Consider the following 26,499-nt stretch of genomic DNA (forward strand, 5'->3'; position numbering starts at 1 on the left):
GGCCACGAAGGCCAATGGCATCCTGGCTTGTGTCAGCAATAGCGTGGCCAGCAGGGACAGGGAAGGGATCTGACCCCTGTACTCGGTACTGGTGAGGCCGCCCCTCGATTCCTGTGTTCAGTTTTGGGCCCCTCACTACAAAAAGGACATTGAATGACTCGAGCGTGTCCAGAGAAGGGCAACGGAGCTGGTGCAGGGTCTGGAGCACAGGTCGTACGGGGAGCGGCTGAGGGAACTGGGGGTGTTTAGTCTGGAGAAGAGGAGGCTGAGGGGAGACCTCATCGCCCTCTACAGCTACCTGAAAGGAGGTTGCAGAGAGCTGGGCATGAGCCTCTTTAACCAAGTAACAAACGACAGGACAAGAGGGAATGGCCTTAAATTGCACCAGGGAAGGTTTAGACTGGATATTAGGAAGCATTTCTTTCCAGAAGGGGTTGTTAGGTGTTGGAATGGGCTGCCCAGGGAGGTGGTGGAGTCCCCATCCCTGGAGGTGTTTAAGAGTCGTGTTGACATAGCATTGAGGGATATGCTCTGGTTGGGAACTGTCAGTGTTTGTTCAGTTGTTGGACTGGATGGTCTTCAAGGTCTTTTCCAACCTAGACGATTCTGTGATTTTGTGGAAGTAGAGAGCATCATCAGTCATGGTGCCATTTGCACATGATGTAAGAGTTCATGCTGTCTCTTAAATGAATGCTTGTGCTTCATAATACTGAATTCATGATAATCCCCAATTTCAGCATAGAAGTGGTTGGAGTTTCTTCAGTTTTTCAGGCCACCATGAAACAATAGAAATCCTTTTTTCTGGTAAATCCTTGAAGTAATCAAATTGTTCATAGTGACTATTCCTGACTTTGCGTGCAATTACTGTCAGTTTTGCCGGTCCTTTAACATTATGCACCTTGCCTTTTTTTGGCCTGTTTCCTTTTCAGTGATTTTCTTCTGGTCCTGCTTCAGGATTTCAGCTAGCCACTACACCACTTCCTTCGTAAGATGACTAATGATTTAGTGGTGTTCACCCTTCTTTCCCCATTGGGACACATCTTCTGTTCATTACAAAGGCCTGATGAGTTTCAGCTTACAGTTTGTGAGAAATGTTTTGTTTTGCTATGGAGGTTTTTTGGTCAGGAAGTCTTGGTTCTATAATGACTCTTCCAGCAAATTGGGCATGCATTACTGTTGGGATTGGAGTTGTAAGTTTTGTTGAGAGTGACATACTGGTTAATGAAACATACATGTTAGTTTCTACTGTTGAATACATACAGCAGGTACTGAAGAACTGAGGAAACTGTAGAAAGGTTTCTGCAACAAGCTGCAAATAGTGGTTCTCTTCAGTGATCCATACAAAGACATAGAGGTTTCTTCCCCCTTACCCATGTTTCAAAGTGGTGTTAATACTTGCACAACCACTTCATCTGTGTGTTGGTGGACTTTTCCTTGGCTTTGGAAAAGAGCGGAATGAAAGACTAGCCCTGCTGAGTCCCACAACTTTTGATTTCAGTGTCTAATTTTTAGGAGCTACCTGTAATATTCAATAGTCTGTACAGAATGAAGCATACCACTCTTAAGTGTCCTTTTAACTCTATAAACCACAGGCACTTCTGATAGTAATATGTGGCTGAATAAATTCCCCAAACCATAATTTTTCTCTTTAAGTGACCAAGAACAGAATTATAGCAGTACCAATAACAGTAACAGCTTTTAGTGCAGTCAGCTGTAGTGTCTTGCTAGTTTTTCAGTAGTACCTCTTAGTTGTAAGTTAAGCTTTCCTAAAGATAGTACACTTGTTGTTCATGGATAGATCCCAGAAAGCTATCCTGGGAATCTCTACCCCTGTTCCAGCAGTTGCACTTGAGTGTTAAATATTTATCTGTGATCCCATCTCTTTAAGGCTTAAGTTCTTTGCAAAGATTTCCATGAACATCAGAGACCTTTGGGCCAGACTGCTGAACAGTAAGTAGAGATTGAGAGATGGGGCAGACTTCAGGTCTGCCTGCAAATTGATGATAGCTCCTCTAGATTCTGCTTTCAAAGATGGACAGTATTTGAATGGTAAGGAAGAGTAGATAGGTAAAACCCCTTCCATACTGAACAGAAGGAGGCAACTTCGAGTAAGCAGAGGCAAGGTTTTTGTCAGAACCCAGGCCTACTTCTCCTTGCGGACATCTTCTCTCCAACTGTGAAAGCAAAAGTTGCATTGGTAGAGCTCTTCTATATTGTTCTCTGTGTTTCTGGAGTCTTATCAATATATAAACTCTTGCCTGCTTAAAGAGCAGGGCTTTTTTTCTTACTAGGCACAGGTGGAAGCACTGTGGTATAATCACAGAATTATTTAGGTTGGAGAAGCCTTCATCTGTACTGTTTTTCATATGGCCCTGGGCACTGAGCTGTCTCAAGTAGTACAGGCTAGACTATTATCTCTGGGTTCTTCATGTTTTGTATTGTTTATCTTATTCTGGACCTTGAAGAATGTTTCCTAATCTGTTACCCATTTAAGAGACTTGCTAAACTTCTCACCTTATGTTTCTGGTGCCAAGCTATTCCTTGCACTCCTTTTAGTAAATACACATAAAACGTTATTTGTAGAAATAACTTTTGTTTCTAAGTCATTTAGGCACATTAGAAATTTTCCACCAAAGCTACATACTTTATTATGTTAGTATGTGCTTGTATGGAGCATGTGTAGATCATCTTCAAATAATATTTCTGATTAAGATAAATACTATAATTATTAGCTTGTGAGGTACTATATGTTAATTTTACTATTGCTGTAATACCTGAAAGTAAGCCACAAGTTCATGTGTCCCAGTGCAAAACCCCCTAAGTTTAATTAGTAAGTTAGGAAATCAAAAAGCTCTGTTAAATGTATCTGTACCTTAGCTTCCCTTTCTGATATGTCGACTTGTTTAGAAACACCTGAAGATCAGTTTATTGAAAGCACTATAGAGTGGTGGAGCAATTTTATTAATAATGGTAATACTGTTAAATTACACATTCCATACTCAACAGAAGGAGTAAATTCATGATGTTGACCTTTCAGACAGCCTTTTTAAGCCCTTTCTTTTTTTACTGTGGTCATGTTCAGTTTTCAGCAACCGTGTAGTCATCAGTGGTTTTCTGCTGCTTCATACTTAATGACCATAACTAATTTTTGCTGGAAGCCTAACAGTATAGTAAGAGAAAAGCCATGACTCAAGGTGAGTGTGCTGTTCTAGCTGTAAGGAAGAATAATTGTGAATTCTGTATTTAATCATTTGGAGTACACACTTGCAAATTAATGGAGTGTTCCCTAAGATGAGCTTTGGTTTTGGAATGAATGAAGGGAAATAGTTTCATGTAGTTCAGTGGCTTTGTGTAGTGTTTTGTAGTTATGGTGATGTGTCTGTACCGTGACATCTTATTGTTATTTGGCTGGTTATCCAAGCCCAAGCTACTTCAAGTTAAGTCTGTGCTTGAAGGACTGAGAAAAGTTTGCAGAAGTAGAATCAAAATGACACAGCGATACTAGCTTCTGTATATCAGGTTGCAGTAAAAAAATCTATCAGTCTATTCTTTGTACTTTGGATCATGGCACAAGTATTATTTTCTTTTGATCCCAAGTGGGCAAGTGTGGGACAATATATTACAGTAGTATTGTAAGAGTGAGTCTGTGCTGGTTGGCTCTGCCTGTGTTTCTTGCTGGCTGGACAACAGCCAGCCTCTGGTTGGGAAGCTGTGCTTTGTGAAGCAGTTTTTTTCTTACTCCAGAGTACTTGTAAAATCATTGAGGTACAAATGTGATCCTTTTGAATGGCTGGGAAATATACAGTAGCATTTGCACAGCATAAAGATTCTGTAGGGTCTTGGATGCCCTTTCCTTTGCTTCTCAAAAGATTCAAGTTTTAAGGACCTCATGTGAGCCTAGGGGTCCTGCTTGTTAGTATTTTGCTAACAGCAACCCTTTCAGTTGATTTCCTTTCAGACTGTTTGTTCACTCTTTGTTTTTGTGATACATGCCTTGTTTTCTTCAGCCTCCTTTATTTTTCTGTTAGAGTCAGGGACTTGAGTAGCATAGCAAACCAAACAGCTTCCTGATGACTTAGCTACTGCTATTTCATGTTGGAAAACCAGGTCTTTAAAATGAAGTGCATATACGAACATCAGCTTTTACTTGGATGTCTTGGATGGTCAGGGCAAGGAAAAACAGTTGTAAAAGATTGCTTCATACATTTTCCCTTTCTTTCCAGTCCATTCTGTGATCCTCAAATTATAATTATCTAAAAATATTTTAAGGGATTGCCATATGAATATTCATGAACTAGGAATTTACCAAATTAGAACCTACTTTTTATACCACAATTTGAGAGTTGCACTAAATGCAGTTTTAGGTCTCCAAATTATAGCAAGCACCGTGATTGGGCAATGCAAAGTTCTAAAATGATACGGATTCACAATGCTGATCCCTATCTTTTTCCCAAAACTTTTGATCTGTTCGTTTGCATGATCCTTCTTTGCCGTTCTGTGCCTGACCAGGTATCATCTGTACTCACAACAGTCAGCATAAAAGCTTTGAAGAGGCATATATTGTAGCCTTGCTTACAGAATTTAAATATTTCATACCTGAACTGGACCAGACTGGCACACCAGTAATCTGATAGTCCTCAGATGTTGGAACTTGCACGCGACCAGAATTACTCAGTACTGTAAAGTGTCCCAGAAGTCCTGGAACTGGTAACAGAGCATCAGCAAAACTGGTTGAGTGATACAGTTTGAGAACATCTTTCTAAACATGTCCATGGATAGGTTTAACCTGTAGTTTTACAGGGCTTGCATGAGTTCTCAACACCTTGCAATGATTGTGTGGAGAACTGCTAAGGCTATCTAGATCAATAAAATTTCAGCAGCAGTCTGAATGAATTTGGTGCAGGTAGGCTATCTGTAGGATAAGTTAATTTATGTGGAGCTGCTATTACCTTGTCCAGGTTTTTTCTGGTAATCTAGGTAGTGGCCAGTGTTGGTGTTCAGCCTCAGCATGTGTTGAAGAGTGCTGAGGGCTAATGGTCCAAGATCACTAGCATGCACGTGCAGTGCAGGCTTATGAAGGAGCCCAAGATTGATTGAATCAAGGAATACAGCTGGGTTTTTTTCCTCATGAAGAACCAAGACTAAACTTGCATCTTAAGTGAGACTCCTCAGTTCACAACAAGAATTTTCAATATACCTTTTTGTTTCTTTTCCTATCTTCAAGGCAGATGCTGGAAGTTTCTAGATTACAAACAATTCTGCCATCATCCCAGAGGAGAGAGCCAGTTCTCTAGTTCTGGGAAACAGAACAGTGTTTGTCAACACTGCTGGCATAGCTTGTGTTGTATGGTTTGTGTCTTTTATCAGAATCCTGTCTGGGTTTATGTGCAGCCTTTTACTGATTTGCAAGAACAGCAACACTTGGACAGAAAAGTGTGTACATTCTGAATTAGGTTTGAACTTCTCTTTCATAATCAATGAACAGGTAGATGTATTTTGTGCATGCAAGAGCCACTTTTATCCTGTATTCAAATGAGAAGTTGTTAAAGTGTTGACAGTCCCTGAAATAGAAAATCAATGTTGTCTACGGGCATGGCTGTCTGGTGGCCGTACATGTGTACGTTTGTAATACTGTTTAGAGAAAAATTTTGTGGGCTGCCATGTGGTGAGATATAGCTATTATTAAAGGAGGAACTAAGAGGCTCACTCCCTACTTTGAGCTGATTCATTCCAGAGACAGGAGTCAAAGTATGCTGGGGTTTGTGAGCTTGAGAGCAGCAGCTGCTACATAAAAATAAGCATTATTGCTGCAGGACTTCGAGAAAGCTTTTCTTGCCTGAGAACTCCAATAATATACACATTCTTGAGGACATGAATGAGTATCAGACCTGATTGTTCAGTATGGAAGAACATTTTCTAAAGTCTTTGTTTTAGGAAAAAGACATCAAAGCAAGCAATCAATAGGTGTGTGGCTAAATGATCTGGGCGCTGAAACTCACTCGGCTTCATTTGGATATTGAAACAGACTGAGAAAAGAACGACTGTAAGGAAATAGCTTGTAGACAGAATTACCTTTTCAGCCAACACATTTCCACTCCTCCTTGGCTCCAGGAGTTCGGATTTCATTGAACCTGATTGTCCCCTCAGGCTCCTCCCTCTTGTTTACATTTTCATTTGCTTTTTCTGGCTGATACAAGTCTCACGCTTCTTTAGCAAGTCCATTTACCTCCAGGAGCAGGAACAGCAGCTGCGGCTCAAACAGCAGGAGTAGAGACTTTTCTTGCCTTTTTAAGCTGGGATGTTTGCCCTAACTGGCTTTCCTCTGTGCAGGGTTTTGCTTAGAGAATATGAGTTGATTTAAATGAGCCAGTGACTGACTATTGCAGAAAGTTCCTGATCGTGCCTAGTAAAGAGGTAAGCAGCTTTGTTGTGGTTCAAGAGCTGGAAATACAAACCACGTGTATTTCTGTACGGATTTTATAGGAAATATATGGGAAGAGTTTGCAAGGAATGAGGGCCTGTGTTAGGGAGAGAGAAGAGACAGGCACACATAAAAAAGATTTAACTTTGAAGGAATGCAGCTCTGGACTTGTCCAGGTGTGCCTGAAGGTAGAAATATTTATTTATGAGGTTGAAAAAAATAATCCAGATCTCCTGTAATGTTTCCTGCTGCAACATGAACAAGGGTACAGTGTGCAGAGGTTTGTGTATTTGCAACCACCTTCTTTTTGTTCAGGTGGACTGGGTCACAATTGATCTTGCTGAATTTGTGGTATATGTGTTTACCTAAGTGGCTTGCATTTGTATGTGTTTTCACAAGTGGTGAATGGACAGGAGGTAGCTGTGGGGACAAGTCAGAAGGCTGAAAGACTGAAACCTCTTTTTAACTCACAAGCCTGCCTTTGGGTATTTGGATTTCAAGGAGGGAAGTGCCAGGAAACACGGGCTTGGAAGGAAGCCACTATATTTGGTATGTGTTGGTATTTCAGCTCCTGATTTTTACATAAGTTGCTCTTTGTGTGTTAGGTATGAGAGTGAAAATACATACCCTTTGCTCTAAGGCTTTCATTTATAAGTCTCTGATACTGGTGTGTGTGCATTTAGTGTGGGAATTTTGTCAAGCTTCAGCCTGGGCAGTTCAGGGAGTTGGAACATCTCCTGGGAAGAGAGGTCAGGCTGAAAGAAAGTGGGCCCCTTCGGTCTGGTTAACAAAATTCCAGCATTACTTAGGTCTCCACTGTTGTGAACTTCCCTTGTTTTTTGACAGCTGTTTTACTCCTGCAATATACAAATACTCAAGCATTATACATTGCTTCCTTGGCAAAAATGAGAGGGAGGTTTGAGTTGTACATTGATATGAGGTATCAAATGCATAAGGCCTCTGCAGTACCATTAGTTATCAAGGTGCACAGAATACAATTTTGCATTGATGGTATATTTTTCTCATTTTCTTCAGTCAAAAATACTCCCTGTCTATATGCATAGCTTCACTTCTGCAATTAAGTTGGTTAAGACTTTTTTTAGGAAAACGTGGGTGAAGAGTATTTACCAGAGTAAAGTGAAGTCCAGAAGTCTTAGTGCAGAGGTATTCTAAAATTATGACTTAGAAAAAAAGGCAGAATATGAAATTAAGGTGTTATGTAATATGAGAACAACTTCAGAACTTTCTGTTTTGAAGGTTTATCGTATTTGAGTAGTTCATTTGTCCTGGTTTTATGAATAAATAAACCATATATATGTATGTATTGGTTTTACATATATAGAGTTTATATAGAGAGCTTATAAAATAGTGTACATATATGTATTTTGTATGTACACACACAAAAATTAAATTTCTTTCATTTGACTATTTGCATATTCTCTACTATGATACCATTGAGCCTTTGAAGATAGATTTGTGCTGGTTATTTTAAATGGAAATAAGTTATATCTAAGTATTCTCTGGGTTGCTCTGGTACAGAAACATATTCCAGGCTGCCCAGTATAATGTTTCATTAAAACCACTGACGTATGCATGTGCTCTATAAATGCTGACTCTGTCCACAGTGTGATACTGTGTATTTAATTCCTCCCCAGCAGAAATGCTATATTTCAAAATAAGATTATGATTTTTGCCTCATACAGCATTTCATATTCCTTTTAAACCAAGTTAGGAGGGAAAAAAGATTCTGGGTAGAGTTTTATTTATTTATTTATTACCTTAACTAAGTTGCATTCTTTCCACTGGACTTGCAGTGACAAATCTTACACAAGTCTGAGGTAAAATTAAATTCCTAATGCTGTTCAGCATCACACACCAGAATATTTTTTTAATCATTACTGGGTAATTACATGTAAGTGCTTGTCATAATTAAATTAAAAAAAAAAAACAAACCAAAATTAATCTAAGAATGTTTCCTACAACTGTGCAAATTTGACAACAATTTAAATTTGTTATGTGCAATATCCATTGTTTTCATGATCAGGAGCTACGAGTTTAAATATCCAGACTCCTAAGGAGCAAGTAAATTAGTGTTTAGCTGTGAGTCTCATTCTTTCCCATCTGTTCATAATGCATCATGATAATTTTTTGGTGACTATTTGAGGCTTCTAAGAAGCCAGCTGCCTACTAGAGAAAAATGGTCTGGTTGCCAGTAAATTGTTTTATCCCACAATCACAGGTGTTTCCTTGTAAAGTCTGACAATACTGTATTCATCTTTAAATTCTCAGCCAAAAGTCAGCAGGTCTCAGACATTTCTGTTTCTTGCTTCACTTGTACACAGATAACATAACTCCGTAACTATGATAAATATCAAAAGTAGTGTCTGTTAGGCTCACCATCCTACTTGTGACCAGTGCGACCCCTGTTTGGGGAGCCACTGATTTGAGAAATTGCTTAGGGACTTTTGAAGCTTGGCAGTGGACCAGACTTTCAGATATGGATACTTAGTAGGACATCTAGATCCCATGCTTTATTGATTATATTTTCCTTGTACAGCATAAATGACTTTTAGATAGCTGGATGCTCACTTGCAATGGTTTGCGAAGGATTGGAAATCCTAGTAAATTATTTGCTAGTTTAGTTGAGTTCTTGGTTCTCTTCTTATGTATATGCATTTCCTTCTAATTTAGATAATCTACATTTATCAGATGATAATGCAGGGTGTCTAAAATATTTCAAGCTGTTAGATTCTTTCATAGTGAAGTTGTTCTTAGTGGTATACCTAGGCTTGTTATCTTGGTTACAAACACAGTTAGGCTGACACTGAATAAAGTAGTACTCATGTCCAGAGCTATTCAGGCTTTTTAATCCACTGACATTCCGCATACAGGCAATCTTGAGGTTACAGGGTGAGACACTGAATGCCACAAAACCTAGTTGCCGGTTTTTCGGTGCTGAAATATTTCAGAGAAATGCTAGTGTGCAGAAGTCATCCCTTCTGCCATGGTGTGTAGTTCTGACAGAGCTCTGTGGTTCATTAGCCAGTGTAGCAATTGGGAAGCACAGACAGCTTGTAGTTGTCAGCTGCTTATACAGGGTGGTTCTAGTTATCTTAGAATCTTAAATTTTGGAGATCTTGTTTTTAACAGGGACCATACTGTAGCAAAAACATGGTTTCTACTGCTGAAGCTTCAGGTCAGATTTACTGAGTTTCCCATAAAAATGAGACATTTCCATATACAGATTCATGAACATACACAGACTAGTGTGTAAGCTTTTGTCTCTTGCCCATGAACCTTTCAGTCTCTTAAGTTTGCTGCCTCTATTCTAACCAAATTTTCTGTTGGGCCATCCTGAGCCAAACCCTGTGAGAAGTCCTAGGAAGACTCTTGTTCCCAGTAGTATCTATCAGTCAGGCTTTTAATGAGTACAGATGCTGTTCTTCAGTGCAGAGAGATCTGTACTTTTAAGAATTTTTGAAAAGCTCTGTTTGCAAAAAAGGCATTTTGATCCATCTATGTGACAGGTTAGGGGAGGGAGAAACTCCTCTAGTAGAATTTTTTTCCTTTCATCAGATTTACTTGTATAAAACATTCCTACACCTTCCTTGATGTTTACCAGTTAACACTAACTATTCAGAGAAATATGAAAGGTTTTACAATCCCTTCTTAGTGTTCACTGTGAACTATAGCTCAGATTAAAACTGGGATTTGAGTAGCAATTAATTAAATGTCTTAGCCAGCAACGGGATCATTTGAGAGTTCAAAGACAGCCATTTAACTTCTACATTTATCAGAAAAATATGCTTTTAAATTCACTTTTAAAACATTTCAGAAAGTAGTGAAGTAGTTTAAGTCCAAGCTTTGTAAATGCAGTATGAAAAGGAAGTCTCTAAGAAATCTAAGTTGTTCAGAATTTGAAAAAAACAAATGAAACCCCAACAAACTCCCAAATTTTGTAAAACTGTTGTAATCCAATCCAGTGTCCGATGGAAAGAAGCACCTGAGTGCTCTAACTTGCATACTTAATAGGTAAACATCAAAGGCCATAAACAACCAAAACCCCATCATCTGCTGAAAGCTGATTTCATATTTATATTCACAACCATGATAGTTCTTAATACCGTTAAAAATACATTGAGGAATTATTTTTGCACATTTCCCAATTTTTGTGTAGAGATACTGTATGGATATTTAAAAAACCAAAACACTTTCTAAAAAAGCTTTCTTCATTTCAAATGGAAACATAGAGAGGGGAGATGAACAATTTTTACATTTATAATCTACTTACGTTGCTGTAGGTTTGTTTGTGTTTCATGTCAAATGGAATGACAACACTTTAAGTAGAGATGCTACTTGTAAGCTGCACTCACGTGTCCCCTTTAGAACAGAAGCCGTACAGTTCACAGTTGAGAGACACACAAATGGTTTGTGGTTACTCAGCATTCCAGGCAACAGGCAGAATATCTTCGCTAATTTTGTATTAGTGGAACAAGTACTGGGCAAGGTTTATCTCCGAACCTTACAAGAGCTCACATGTGCAAGACCCTTGGGTTAGTACTCCATTGGCAGTCTGTCATCTTGTCTGTACTTCTGTTGCTATGCTTGGATGGCACTGTGTGGTGGTACAAGAAGGGCTAACGGAGGGAAATGCATAAAGGTTTTCCATTGCTTCCATGGCTGTGCTTGAGCATTTGACAGATTTTGTATTTAACATTTTTCTGTGGCAAACCAAATCTACGTGCTAGAATGTTTAATCTGGTGTGAGGTATTTATGGCTGACTAGCATGTTTGAAGGGTTTACAGCACTGTACTAGTTTTGGGTAGCAGAAAAGTCAGACAGAAATACTTTTTAATAGTTCAACTGTACTAGTCCTGTATTTACTTAACTGTGTTCCAGTTCAGACTTGTCACCTCTTCATGTCTATTCTGTGTCAGGATATTCAACTATTCAAAATAAAGCAGTTTTGTATTGTTTTCTGAGCACACAGAAAGGAAAAAAGAAAGTCACCTAATAGTTACTCTTAGTGTTGGTTTTTTTCATTTTTGCAATTTGTTGTGGTAACTGTATTAGATAATTCCACATGAAGTGCCAAGTGTACTTCCTTGTCCTCGCAGTGGTGAGAGCTCATAAGAAATCACAGCATGAAAGAGCTTGAGAAACTGTCAGTTGGTTGTATTTTCCTTAGTTATATTTTTCTCATAAATACTATTTTTAAATATCTGTACACAGACATTCTCTCTCATGCATAGCAGCTCTTTTCATCATAGGATTTACACATCGTAAACTTCAGCAAACTTTTAACAGTTTGCCCACAGAGAAATTCTACAGCAAGGAGAAGGGCTTTCTTTTTTTCCTAGCTTCATGACTTGTTCTCAAAAGGAGTATTTTTGTCTTTTGCATGTGCTATTTTTAAAATCAACATCAGACAAGTAATAGTACCTAGTCCTTAAAAAGTTGTCCTTTAATTATTAACTAAAACCTGTTAAATCTATAATATAACATCCAGTGTGTAAGTATTTTAACTGATGGAAACTTGGCAAGGTGTCCCATAATGAAGGCTTCTTCCAACCAGACCACTTTTCTTGCCATTATAAACCAGTGAATTCATTGCCATCATGGGTAAAATTTCTGAATAATGCTTTTTCTAAAATGACATTGCCTAGAAAATCTTCCTAGTTCAGAAGCTTCATGATCACGATGCCATTCTATTTTGAAAATGTGTGGTAGAGTTGATGTTGAAGTGCATTGGCCTCTCCATGGCTCTTTTGGTTCTGGAACTGCCACAGGTGTTAGACTAATCTATTGATTACCTTTGACACAAATCTGCCTGTTATTAAATTAGAATGGTCTGATTTTCTTCTTCTCAAACAATTCTCAAACTATTGGGAGGAAAAGTTATTCAGAAGCTTCCGCTTAATATAAATTTTGGTAAATGAGCATTAAATCCTTTGAAAGTAGAACCACTCACATTACTTTGTTGGCTTGGTGGACAGTATAGATATTTAGTCCTAAAGTTTTTCATAAAAACCAGAATTAATTGTGTTCATTTTCAGCACTGGGTAAGTGCCCAGTAGCCATACAGTATCTCAGGTTGGTCTAACCTGTGTGATGTGTGTGGGAGTTGGAAAACAAGTCCAGTAAAGAATCATAAGAATGTGCCTCCTACAGCTTAATTTCTTCTCCTTGGTCTGTAATGTCAAGGAGAGCTTTAAAAAGCCCTGACAGGCAGGGGTAGGAAAAAGTGGTTTGGGTAAACCTGAATTCAAATAAACTCTTGAGCTTTTAAAATGTTCCAGAGAGAAACCGCTGTATTCAGTGTTCTGAATCCATTACCCATTGCCAGTGCTGGTAGTATTGAAATAACATGGAAAAGATTATTCTTACTGTAGTATTTTTAACTCAAATGGATTTTTTTACTTCCTGATTGTATGTAAAAAATCTGCTCAAGTTTGCATTTTTTTGTTGTTGTTTGGTGTGGGGTTTTTTTTCTGGGAAGCAAAAAGAGGTTTTTTTCAACAACTTCAGTTATTCATTTTGTATGTATTGCATATTTGTTATTGTTGAATATATACATTATGTGATTCCTGTTAGCAATAAACCATAGTATCTAAAATATTACATATGTAATAAAACATGTGGAGTTGTGTACAGAGGAGACAATTCTGAGGCTGAAATTTTAGTATCTAACATGTTCACGGATGCCAGTAACAATTCTGGGATCAAAAGCAGTGTAGTAATTTCAGTGAAGCCATCCATTTGAGTTCATTAGCCCTGTAAGATGGTAAAACTTGGCTCACCCGGTTCTTCTGTGCATAGCTACTGTCAGTGAAGTGTGCTAAGTTATGCTTATGCAACTGGAAGCAGGAATTTGTCTGTTCTCAACACTCAGCCTTAGTAAACTTAGATGCATTTTCCTGAAAAACTGTTGTATTTTCTAAAGATGTTGTAACCAGAAATCAAAGTTCCAGACCATGTTTTTTATGTATGATTATTCATAAACTTCAGTTGAGAGAGTACCTGAGAGATCAGAAATAAAGTTAGGTTCTTCCCATCATTGATGAGAAATGAGTTATTCTGATTGTTAAGGGATTATGGCCTTGCTTATTAATTGAAATGTGAAATGCATACCAGATTCTCCACGTGTAGAAACTTCATAGTCTAACATTTCCTCAGGAATGCCTTTATGAAGAGGTTTTACATATATTCCAAGGACTGCAGCTCTGATTGAAAGTTGTTTGTTTTTTGTTTTTTTTTTTCCCCTTGCACCACCAAGAAAAGGAGTAAGTGATTCTTCATAGTGTACTTAGACCATCAAGTAGAAATGGATGAATTGGTAATTGCATGATATATGTTCAAGGCAAGTATTGCTGGTGGATTCCTACCATTATTGCTCTGAACAGAATGCATGGTAGCTGCCTCAAATTTCTAGCATTGTAATAGTGTACTTCTTCAAATTAGTGTAAAGAGTTTGTGGAGCAGTAAACATGCATTCAAAACAGTATAAAAAGAGAATACTGCGTTTGATCTTGAGGTATGAATGGCATGTTATATTTCCATCAAGAAAATGGTTATAAACTGAAGTGTAAAATGAAAAATATGTAATGTCATTGGTTGATGCAGTATTTGTAGAGCCAATTTAGTTTTGCAGAAACAATACCATTAGTATTAGCAGTACTTCTGTTGTGTAGTACACCATCAGTCAAAGCCCTTATATAATACTTTGTCCTTTTCTCTCCATTTCCTTGTTACTTATCTCTCCACAGTGCTGCATACCCAAGGTCCCATTGATGGCAGTCTGTATGCGAAAGTGAGAAAGAAGAGCTCTTCAGACAGCAGCATCCCTGGTGTTGCTCAAGGTGTTCCTGTGACAGGCAGTCCTGATCACAGTGACCATACCCTCTCTGTCAGCAGTGATTCAGGACACTCAACAGCTTCCATCAGGACAGACAAGACTGAGGAGCGCCTTGTGCAAGGAGTCAAACGGGGTCTGAGCCCACAGGAGAAGGCAGAGCTGGACCAGCTACTTAGTGGCTTTGGTCTGGAGGATTCTGTCAACACCACCAAGGATATGACTGATGCTCGAAGCAAGTACAGTGGGACTCGCCACATAGTGCCAGCTCAAGTTCATGTGAATGGAGACACCAAACTGAAGGACAGGGAGACTGATATTCTGGATGACGAAATGCCTAATCATGACCTTCACAGTGTGGACAGCATTGGGACTTTGTCTTCCTCAGAAGGGCAGCACTCCACCCACCTAGGGAACTTTAGTTGCCACAAGAGCAGCCAGAACTCACTTCTTTCAGATGGCTTTGGAAGTAACACTGGAGAAGAGCATCACAATGCTTTTGCCCCAGACCTGGGAATTGGTGTGGATCCCCTCTATGAGAGATCATTTGGAAGCGCTGAGCTGAAGTCAACTCAGCAATTGCAACGGAATCCCTCTGTCTCTCCACAGCCTCAAGCCTATGGCCCAAGTAACTACTCTACTCAGACCTGGGTACGCCAGCAACAGATGGTCACTGCTTGCCAATACGGTTTTGCCCCAGAGAATGAAATTCGGGTTGGCATTCATAACACTGTGGAGAATTCGGGCAGTGTCCAGAGCCAGTCCCGAGTCCCGGACACCCCGACACGTGGCTTCAGCAGCAGAGATGCTGTGCAGAGGGGACTAGGAAGCATGCCAAGTGCTACTGAAGCTGCAGAACATGCCAGTGCTGAGAGTTTTAAGTCAAGGGCAGTGCCTCAGAGGGACACAAATGGCCTCGATATAGGACGGAATGCAGGGGACTTGCCAGCATCTCCAACTCTGGATATTGATCAGTCCATTGAACAACTGAATAGGCTGATCTTAGAGTTAGACCCTACGTTTGAGCCTATCCCAACCCGCATGAACACTGTCACCAGGGACAGAAGTCAAGTAAATGGCTTCAGCAGCCTTGATGTAGATGTGGAAGGGCTTGCCAGGAGTCCTGGCTTCCATGACAAATTAGAAGTCACAAACAGGAATCCCTCCTGGCATGGTAAGCTCTTTTAATGCTTTCTGAATATAATGCTTTTCCTAGCACTTGTATGAGGCAGGACCTCAGGTCCTGACTTAACAACTTCCAGGATCATTAGCAAGGGATTATTTCTGATACCTTCTTTACATAACCATGAAAGAAATTAGGGAATCAAACTGATGTAAGATAAGTGAGTTTTGCATGTGCTTGTTTTTTGCCTAAAAAAAGTACTGTTCAGCAAATTCTTGGCCGTTATAGATCATCAGTTGGGATTTCTTGTTGCTGTAAATTTAAGTGATAAGGGAACAGAATTCCTCTAATTCTTACATTGAGACATTTTTAGAAGGCATCTGTAGTGAAATGGTTTATGATTTATGATTATATGCTTTTTATAATTTCCACTTAGCGTAGGAGAATAAGCTCCAACAATTTTATCTTCAAATTCAGTGTAGTGCTGCTGGCATTAAATTTCTATGCAGTATTTTCATAAGTAATGCAGTCTTTTTGCCAGTAAAGTATTTTAAAACATATTCTTTCTGAAACTTTCTGTTCAAAAATTCAGGAGTCAAGTGCTTATGTGTTATCTCTGGCTCTGATATGATTGCCGAAATCAGCTGCTGGAATTATAGTCAGCAAGTGTTGCACATTTATTGCCGAAGTAATGCTATTAGCTATTGCCTAGGTAATGCTACTTTGGCAAACTAGCAGCTTTGCAAAAGGATGAGTAGTCTCTCTCTGCTAAAGTTCGCTGATAACCTTTCACCAATGCTGTAGCTAAAATTTGTGACAAAGAAGCTCTTTCTGGTCTTGCTGTCATGTTTGTAAATTCTGTGTGGTCTAATTCTTCTGGCAGAACACACCCCCTTCCTTTCCTTCCCTCGCTTCCCTTGCCTCTTCCTCTTCTCCCTTCTACTTTCAGTCATGGTGAAATGAAAGACTTGTTTGTGTCTACAGGATTTGATTCAGTATCAGCCAACATGCCAGAACACATGTCCATGGCCTCATTGGACACAAATAGGCTGCTTCAGTTTAAGCCCAGTTGGATATGCCAGACCTTTCTATGATGACTGTGCCAAACTTATGTGTGTGGTTTCCATTTATGTACAGCCCTGTGTGGTCAAGGATGGTGATTACTGTAGAGAAGGTGAAATTACAGTTTTGTGTGCAGGAGTGTAACGGAAGAATGTGAGCTGTTTCACTATTTGTTTGGTTTTAATACATGGGATGTGTTTTGTGGCTCTTACAGGATTAATTAATTTGGGATTCTCTTGAATCTTTTCAAATGATTTGCTGATTGAAAATGAGATGTTTATTTTTTTTTTACAGAAGAGTGTTCTTTTTGGTATACATTAAAGCTAATGAAGGGGATAAAAGGGTCATTTTAGAATAGGCCACCTTTTACTATTCTGTGTTTAAAGATACAAATCTGAAAAGAGGTATTTGAATTTTTCTCACAGATTCTGGTTATCTCTCAAAGGAAGTAGGAGTCACTGTCAATTCTCTTCAATTTGTAAAGTCAGGCAAAGCGGGTAGACTTCCTGCCCTAATGAAGACTGGTGAGAATGAGTCCTTGGGGTGTGTTCTGGAAGAGGGTTTGTTTTAAAGGTAGTGATGAATTTGGAATTAAAGATGAGCATACAGACAGCATTTAGAATCCTGGGTAGTTTCGGTGGAGCAATGGGACATAGTATGAAAGAGAGTTTAGGAGTCAGGAAGCTACTTCACATTTTGTTATGCCCTTGCCTTTGGCAAGGCATTTCTCTCCTTTATCAGCCTGAGCAAGGGAAAAGGAGGGTTAATGTGGTTTTTTTCCATTTGTTTTTTTAAACCTGTCCCTCAGAACTATTGAACATCCTTACAAGATGTTTACGTCATAGCTTCAGATCTAACCTTATGCGTACTGATTCCTAATCCACTTCCAATTCAAGTTGCTAGAAGATCTCTTTGATCTATTCTAATTAGACATAGAGTATGTGTCTCTGGAAGTGAGGTGGTGAACACAATTTGTATGCTGAAAGTGGTATGTAAGTGCTAGTTGCTATCAATAGCAACTCTGTTTCTGACACTGAATTTTTTCCCCATACCCTCTATCTCTGCTCCAAAGCAACATCCCCATTCCAACTGAAATCACAGAGTGGTTGAGGTTGGAAACAACCTCCGAACATCATCTGGTCTAGCCTCCTTGCTCAGGCAAGTCACTTTAGAACCAGTTGCCCAGGACCACATCCAGATGGCTTTTGACTATCTCCTAACTACAACCACCTCTCTGGGCAACCTGTGCCAGTGCTCAGTCATCCTCAAAGCCACAAGCTTTTTTCCTGATGTTCAGAGGGAACCTCGTGTGTTTCAGTTTGTGCCCCTTTCCTCTGGTCCTGTCACTGGGCACCATGGAAGACAGACTCGCTCCCTCTTCTTTACAGCCTCTCTTCAGGTGTTTATAGACATTGATGAGATGATGATCCTCAACACACTTTAATCAAGAACTTACAGAAGGAGAGTGCCATTCAGTACTTTGTGGACAGTTCTCCATTCTACCAAATCATGAGTACTTCTGCATGATGTTTTATTTCAGCATTTTTTACCTTGTCTGATAAAAAGGCTAATCACTTAAAGGGACAAGCAGGGTGTGAATCAACTAGCATTTAGGTCTTTAAGTCTTTTCTTAAATTTTAGCTTGGAGGAAGTACTTAGTCTGTTCACACTTTAACTGCCCTGATGTCAGATTCTCAGAAGTTCTCAAAGCTTTGCATTGACATCAGAGACTTAAGGAGGAAGGTGACAAGTAAAGTGTAACCCTTAAATTTCTAGGGCCCGAAATAAATGAATGAACTATATCTAGAGTTTAAGCACCGCAGAGAGCCTAAAATGTGTGGAATACAGGATGCAAGACTGGAGGCTTCTGTTGGCTTCTAGTCTTGGCTTATGTCATCGAGATTTATGGGCCCTTTTCTAGTCATATTTATAGTTGCTTAGGATATTTATGTTTAGGAAAATTTCCTTAAAGTTTAACCCTTTAAGTGCTTTCTCTTAATTTAACCTTCTGTTTTTTCAGAGCCTTGTGCTGCTAGTGCTGTTTAGGTTGGTTAGCATCTTCTAGCCTTAGTAGTCTCTTTGAAACAGGGTGCTAGTATAAAACTGTTTAATATTCTCAGCTGAAACCTGTTTGTGGTGGTCCTGTTGAGAGGTTATAGTTTATTTCATCAAAGGCAGCAAACCTGACGGGGTGCTTTTTGTTTCCTCAAGCTTCTAATTTGGTGGGGTATGGGGAGGTGTTTTTAGTTTACGTTTCTGGAGTTGTAAACTAAACTACCATCATTTTCAACAACTGCTACTTCAGAGAATGGCATGTTCTGGCAGAAGAGGCAGAGAATAGGATTAGGAAGGATTTAGATTAATTTAGTCAGGGCCTTTAGGCAGACCAATGCTTTTGAGTGGCCTAAAGACCTCTGCTTGTGGTTAAGGTAGGTAGTGTCTTGAGGATTTTCTCTTACGAAACAATCACATGCCTTGCTCTTGAGCGATAAACAGGAATTTTAGATGTGTCTTGAATCCCCTGCCTGCCCTTTGAACTCTTTGAGTATATTCACTGTGATTAACAGTGCAATTTCATGTTGAGTCTAATGCAACTGAAATGCAGCAGACTGTTCCGAGGAGAGATGGCCTTACACTGCCTCCATGATCCTTGGATGTACGTTACCCCATTCATACCTGCATCAGATCTGGTAATTGCAGTGGAGGGGTTTGTTGGATTAGATTGTTAATTTCATGGTTTGTAGGCTTTTGTATGGGTTAGTTCTCTGCTAGATTGAAGAGTTAAACTAGCAGTGTGGACAGGTAATCACTAAATGCCATGTGTAAAAAGAGTGGTGAGGGCACATGGCTGAAGTTGGGGGGCAAGCAGAACAGCCATTTTAGCAGCCTTTAAACCAGACAGAACAAGTTTATCCTGACAGAATCACATACCTCTGTCTGTGATAGGACCTGATCTGTAGGAACTTTACTGTGACAAACACAGTTATTCTACTCTGTTACCAAACACCGTTAGGAAATTATGAAGCAGAGCTATGAGAAAGCTAAATTCAGTATTTTAGCCCATTAGCTCCAACGCTAAGGTTGGAGATGTCGTGTTTCACCTGTCATTTTCTGCGTGTGCTTTAGCACATGATACTGGAATAAGTAATGTGAGAGTAGCATTTAATGAAAATATTTTTTTGAAATAAATACTCCGTCATATAGCTTTAGCACAGTAAGAATAATTTTTAAAGTTTGTCTTTATGTCAAGTGCTAAAATATCCCATTTCTGACTTGCAAGTATAAGTATCATTCAGTTTATACTAGTAGGAGTTGTATTTTAAAACTACCCATGGTTCCAAAGGTAAAACAGTATGTATGTGTGGCATGCTGCCACTTCTGCTTAAGACTAGGAGAGTGAAGAACCAACACACACTGATTTTTCCAAATGCTGTAGGATTTATTTACATACTTGGACTTGCCCTGCTGCTGTATACAAAATCATTTATGCATGGTTTGCACAAAACGAGGGGAAAAAGTAGTTTGACGGAATGAATGTTAAGAATGAGGAAGACCTGGAATGTTTTTCCCTTGGTACATCACCTGATGCTGGTACATCATCATCATCTAGCTGCAAGGAGAAATTGTGAATTGGTATGATCCAGATGGAAGCAACAGGAGTATAATTTCATGTCTCATCTGAATTCACATGACAGTCATGATTCTGAGCATAAAACACAGATGTTCTGATACGTTCTTTCAAATTCTGCATAGCACTTCAAAGGAGTAAATATAGAAGTGTAGTCCAAACATCACAATATTTTAGGCAGATAACTGAATACTGGAAAAGTAACCTACTGTTTGCAGAAGCCCCTACCACCTCCCAAGTCTCAACTGTATGAGAAAACAGGTAAATTGAAACAGCAAAACCAGTCTGTTTTGACTGTGAGTGGGGAAAAAAGCAGCAAGCCTTAAGTTTGAGAAACAAGGAAATGTTCTTTATTAGCTCCCTTCCTTTTTCAAATGTGCTTGACAGTTCACTTGTCTTTGGGGACCATAGGTATGCAATATCTATGTGAGAAGAGGTAAAGAAAGTGGCCTTAGGGTATGCAGGTCTGCCAAATGGTCTAGAGTTTCAGAGTACGAACCGAAGCCCTTAAAAAGACTGTTGTCTCCATACTCCTGCTGAAATTAGTGCTTCTGTGCAAGGATTAATAAATAACAGGAAATATCCTCTGTACTTACTAGGATAAATGGCAAGTGTTAAACAGTTAAAAAAATCAGATAAAAACATAACTCTTCGTGCTTAGTTAAGTCAAAAGTCTATTTCTGCATGTGTGGGAATGAACTCATGTATAATGTCATGCAAAGTTTCTCTTCACACTTTAACATTGCTTTCCCTCCACAATGCACAGGTAAAGCATCGGTGTAGTCTGACTCCATTCCCCCGCACATGCACACACATGCAGTAAAGCTGAAGTATTCAGCATACTTACACATTTACAGCCTTTTACTGTGCTAGAAAGAAAATAAAACCTTATAATAGAAGCTAAATAATCCTTTAAAATAATGATAATACATTGTTGTTCATTGCCAGTTTGTGGTAACAGCACAGGCCTGATGGATGTGGTTTACCTTACCCTGGAGTAGACTCACAGAATTAGGATAAGCAGGAGATATTCTCCAAGGCAATTAATTAGCTGTTGAAACTACTGCAGCAAAGGAGGTGTAACTGATAGCACAAAGAAATGCTGGCTGCCATGGGGATGAAGAAACAGTCATGAATAAAGGATAATCAAAACAGCAGTTGTTTACTGATGAGTAATGATTGGTCTTACTCAGTCAAGTTTTAGGGGGGAAGCTCTATACCCTGTGACTTAAACAGTTGTCCTGTGAAGGAGGGAGTTGGCAGATCGGGGCTGAATGGCTCTTGAGTGAAGTTGAATAGACAAATGAGGTATTCTGAGTGAGCTGGAGCAGAGTGCTGGAGATGAGTAGGATTGATGTGATGTGTTGTGTTCGTGCATAACTTGAGAATTGAATTATGAGAGGTTGGTAGGGTTATCTGGTTTCCTGCATGGGCGTGCAGAAAATGTGTGTCTTCAGAATGTATGGTATGTGCATGTTTCCAGTGCTCTGCAATGCTAGAAGAATGAGTTTAAGAATGAAGTGTGTGTGTGTGTGTGTGTGTGTGTGTGTGTGTGTGTGAGAGAGAGAGAGAGAGAGAGAGAGAGCTGGGATGTACTTTATGGTTCATTCTTACCTCTCCTTGCTTATATGTTTCTGTACTGATTGACAGAGGCAACCTCTCTTAATGCCTCTTCATAGAGGTTTTCATACACACATACACCCTTAACTACTGACGGCTCATGTAGCAGAGATCTGAGTTTTGTCTGAAATGATGTCTTGGGTTAAGTGCTCAGTCTTTTTGAGAATAGGAAGAAGCAGACAGTGATTCTTGAATTTCTTTTTTGCTGGAATGTGTCTTTATGACCTGTGTATAGAATAGTGGCTCATGACCTGTTTTCTCCCTCAGTGCTATGTGTGTCACATAGCAGAGGTGAATCAGTGCACTATATATTAGCATTTTGCAATTTTTTGCTTTTACACGAGTTCAACAGAGATGAGTTTCTGGTAGTAAATGAAAGTGTTGTATACTAGTAACACAGTGCTGCAGTAGTTCTTAACTTTAAATAACAAGAAGATCTGTAGCCTGAGGAAATTCTGATGCATTATGTAAGCTCTTTTCTGCACTCTTACGTTCCTACCTTACTTCGCTTTATGTATATTATTTCATGACTAATAACACATGACCTTAGTCTACTGTTAAAGGTAATTTGTAAGACTTATTTCCTTGAACCAGACATCTTTTACCACAAAGCTTATGCTAGAAGAGGAAAGCTAAATCAATGTTTTGCTTCTACCTAGACAACTAAAAGCAACAATCTGTTAATAAATGTAGAGAACAGAAGGGCTTTTACCAGTTTTCAGTAAAACCTACCATTACTGTCATCCATGTCTCATCCCTGCCCCCCACTTTTTCACTCTTGAAATGTTAGTTTCCATCTTCAGAAAAATGTTAGAAGCAGTTGATGAGAAATTATGTGATCAAATGAAGGCAGAGCACGTGAACACATGCATTCAACATTTGGGGGCAACCTGTTTCTGTTGCCAGCCTGAGGAAGAGAGAGACTGTATTTTCCATAAGGTTGAGATTATATTGTTGCTCTCAGCAAATTCTAATTGTTCTTCATGCATGTGTTATTGTGTTTGAAAGTATTGTCTTAAAACATCCTTAGGTCACTCAATGTGATGGGGACAACACAGATACAGGGTTCACACAGCCTTACATTTGGGTGGTGTTTATATTGTTTATGAGCTCAGTAAAGAACTGGGCATTAAGCAGAGCCATCTTCCCTCCCTCCAAAAAATCCCAACATGCAAGATTAATAAAAATGAGGTGGCTAAATATCTGATTACAAGTGCCTGGAACATCTTCAGAGATCTTTCCTCTATAGAAAATAAATCTTTGAAGATGGCCCAAAATATGGTACAATAAATCATGCTACCATGTATCTGCAGACAAAGGAGAGGAGAAGAAATCATTTTTGCATACTTTTATTAAATAATACTTTTTAAAAACATTGAACTCTTCCAGATGTTTCTGTTGACTCTGTGATATTCTGTGGGAGAGCAAACCTAGTCCATCTGAAATAAGTTGTAAAGTAACAGGAGAGCAAAGCTTGCCCAAATCCTCACATGTCTTATTTGCATGTATTACCAATACACTACAAATCCTGTTGTAACTTCTACTGCATGCAAAAAATTTTGGTACTGACTTGGAGTTAATTTTACAGTGGTTAACAGTAAATTTAAATGGAGTTTTTAGCTAAACTAAGGTTAAAAAGTGAGGTTTTAAATTAAAACTAGAGTTTCAACTAAATTCAATATTCCAAACTAAATTTAGTTAAATTCTTTTTTAATTTAAATTATTTTAAAGAATTTTAGTTACATTTAGCAGCACAGTAATTTTTAACTTAATTTACATCATGTACTTATTCCACAATTTTTTATCCATCCTGTAACTTTCAGGATGTGGGCCTGAGTGTAGCATCATTATGATATCTTTTTGTATGGGTTTGGAGATACCAGTTTGGATTTTGCAACAGTCTTGCTGCCCATGCTTGACATGGTGTAAAGGACTAAGAAATCAAAGTGCCCAGTGAAGCTGCTGTGTCTGGTTTAATGGCATATTGGGTTTGGGGTACAGTTCAGAGCTTTTAATTTGCTTAGACTCATATGGGTTATAAGGAGTTTGGACTCCTAGTCTTCCTACCCGTTCTAGGCAGGGGAAAAAAGAATAGCTTGCTTGTGAATCATTGCTAATCATGGACTATTTTCTCAAGAAGAATGAGATTTTTTTTCTGTCTGCAATAGCAGTTCTTACTACATTTTAGAAAGATTAAGGCACTGAAGATAACACAGACACATCTCAGTTGGCTTTTGTTCTGATTAATCCCTTTGAAATAGTGTTCCTATGGAGCTATGAATCTGAAAATTTGAGCATAATAAGATACTCTGTTAGCACTTGCATCAGAAGTCCATGATTTTGTTTCAATTGGGTAAATATTTGCTTGTCCTTTTTTCACAACGGTGTTTAGTGTGAGTTTTGTTTTGCTGTCTTTCAAGATGTTATTTTTCCTTTAAATTTGTAAGAGTGATTGTAAAGCTGATTTTTAAATTCTTAAAATAGATTTACTCTGGTTTAAGCATAAAGCTGTCTTGAAAGCTTGGTCATTAAATGCCTACTGCAGAAATCTTAAACTTTGTAGAAGATAAACGATGCCAGAGAAGGAAATCACTTTATTTTGGATAGTGTTGTTCTAACATTTTTTAGTATGTGGGGCAGTCCCTAAAGACTGTTAGAAGTTAATTTATGGACTTTTTTTTTCCTTGATGAATTGTTAAGCCTCCTGCTGGGATTGAATCCCCATGTTTCACAGTAAGGGGTAGTTGGAGTTATACAGGTCTTTTTAAATTGCTGTATAGGCAGTGGCATATGGAATTTCTGCAATGCTAACATAATTTTCCCCAGAGTCTTATTTCAGCCTTCATGACTATGCTGAGGTCTGTGAAAGGGGCAATGGAAAAACAGATTGTGGGAGTTTTCACTGTATGTTTCTCAAGAGAACCCTGAGTTTTATTGATCAGTGGGTTGGACTGGTAGAGCTTCTTTTTATGTCAAGCTAACTTTTGAAGCACAGGTGATAATTACAGTATCTGTTAAGTTGTATTGCTTGGTTGACTGATTAAAACATACATCCTAGTAAGTTGTTTTTTTGTTTCTTCAAACCACATGTGGTTTTCTCAAACCATGTATATGTGGCTTGCATACATGCTTGTCAGATTTTCTTAAATGTATAGATCTTACCTTTTGTCATTTGTGAAAGGGATAGTGTTGAAATTAATTCAGTATTCAAAAAATCCTGCCGGAGAATAAATTAGTGAGACACTGTGTGTAAAATAATAGTTATCACTAACCTCTCTCCAGAGAAGATGGTCTTAACTGTTACTCAGGTGTTGATGATTGAAGTGGTTAAAATTAGTTTTATAAGTTCTGACACTTATATTTCAATACCATAACATTAATTCCCTGTGTTTGCAACCTGTTGGATAATTTCAGCACAGAATGTTTAAGATCAGTATCTTGTAAAAACTGAATTCATTTTCTTCCAGTTGCTGATGGCAGCAATTCTTGCTTTGCAGATTTTCAGCACAATAGAATTTTTCAAACTTGCTAAGACCAATGTGAAATTTCACTTAATAGTACTAGGTTCAAAGCTGGATAGCACCTTTTGACTTAGAAAAATAAAATGTCATCTATACACAAGCATTGATCACCCATTTAATTATAAAATTACAAATAAAATGTAACAATTATTAAGCATTGAAGTTGATGCAGATCTGTCCTAATTTCCAGAAGATACTCTAAATGAAAATGTGTTTGGTCTTATGTTTAAATGTGAAAACATTTACAATTAATGGCTCCAGGTTGAAGTTAATTATTCATGATCTGATATCATCTGGTATTGTGTGAACCACTCTGCAGTTGATTGAGGGCAGTATTGTCAAATAAGGTCATTATCCCACTGTATTTTGTGTTGGTGTGGCCTCACCTCGAGTATTGTGTGCAGTTTTGGGATCCAGCATTTAAAAATTATGTTGTTATTTCAGTACATCCAGAGGAGGGCAACAAAGCTGGGGAAGGGGCTATCAGGCATGTCCTCTGAGGAGCAGCTGAGTACACTGGGATTTGTTTAGTGTGGAGAAGAGGAGGCTGAGGGATGACCTCACTGCTCCTTACAGCTTCCTCAGGAGGGGAAGTGGAGAGGGAGGTGCTGAGCTCTTCTGCCTAGTACCTAGTTCCAGGACACATGGGAATGGCTTAGAGATGCATCAGGAGAGGTTTAGACTTGACATTACAAAACATTTCTTTACCAGGAGGATGGTCAATCCCTGGAACGGCCTTCCTAGAGAGGTGGTAGATGCCTGTCAGTGTTTGAGGCATTTGAACAATGCCCTTAATAAGATGCTTTTACTTCTGGTCAGCCCTGAAGTTGTCAGGCAGTTGGACTAGATGATCATTGTAGATCCCTTCCCACTGAAATTACTCTATTCCCATTTGTGCGTTACAGAATCAGAGTGTGATTCAGATTGAAAGGAATCTCAGGAGGTCATTGGGTCCAATCTCCTGCTCAGAGCAGGTTTAGTTAGATCTCATTGCCTATGGTTGCATTTAAAACCTCCACGATTGTAGACTTCACAGCATTTCCAGACTCCTGTGCTATGGATTGACCCCTGTCATTGTGCAGCTCTTTCTCCTTGTATCTGGTTAGAATTGTCCTTGCCGCAACTTCTCTGTTGCTTCTTGTCCTACCACTTTGCATCTCTCAGAGGAGTCTGGCTGCATCTCAGTAATCCCTCCTGTAGGCAGCTGAAGACAGCAGTGAAGGCCCATTTTACCATCAGTTATTTAGAGTCCACAAGCCAGTTTCCCCAGC

At 38.9% G+C, this 26,499-nt stretch overlaps 1 protein-coding gene across 4 annotated transcripts in view; it reads left to right on the forward strand.

The window, feature by feature from the left end:
• The window catches only part of TNS3 (tensin 3), a 200,180-nt gene that overhangs the window by 116,909 nt on the left and 56,772 nt on the right, over positions 1–26,499 (forward strand). For all 4 annotated transcript variants that reach the window (XM_026841769.1, XM_026841770.1, XM_026841767.1 and 1 more), the window contains one exon: positions 14,189–15,448. In XM_026841769.1, the coding sequence (XP_026697570.1) occupies positions 14,189–15,448 (1,260 nt within the window). The remainder of the gene's footprint in view (positions 1–14,188; positions 15,449–26,499) is intronic.

This window comes from Athene cunicularia, assembly GCF_003259725.1.
Source record: "Athene cunicularia isolate RWA chromosome 2 unlocalized genomic scaffold, athCun1 chr2_part1, whole genome shotgun sequence".
NCBI classification, from domain to species: Eukaryota; Metazoa; Chordata; class Aves; order Strigiformes; family Strigidae; genus Athene; species Athene cunicularia.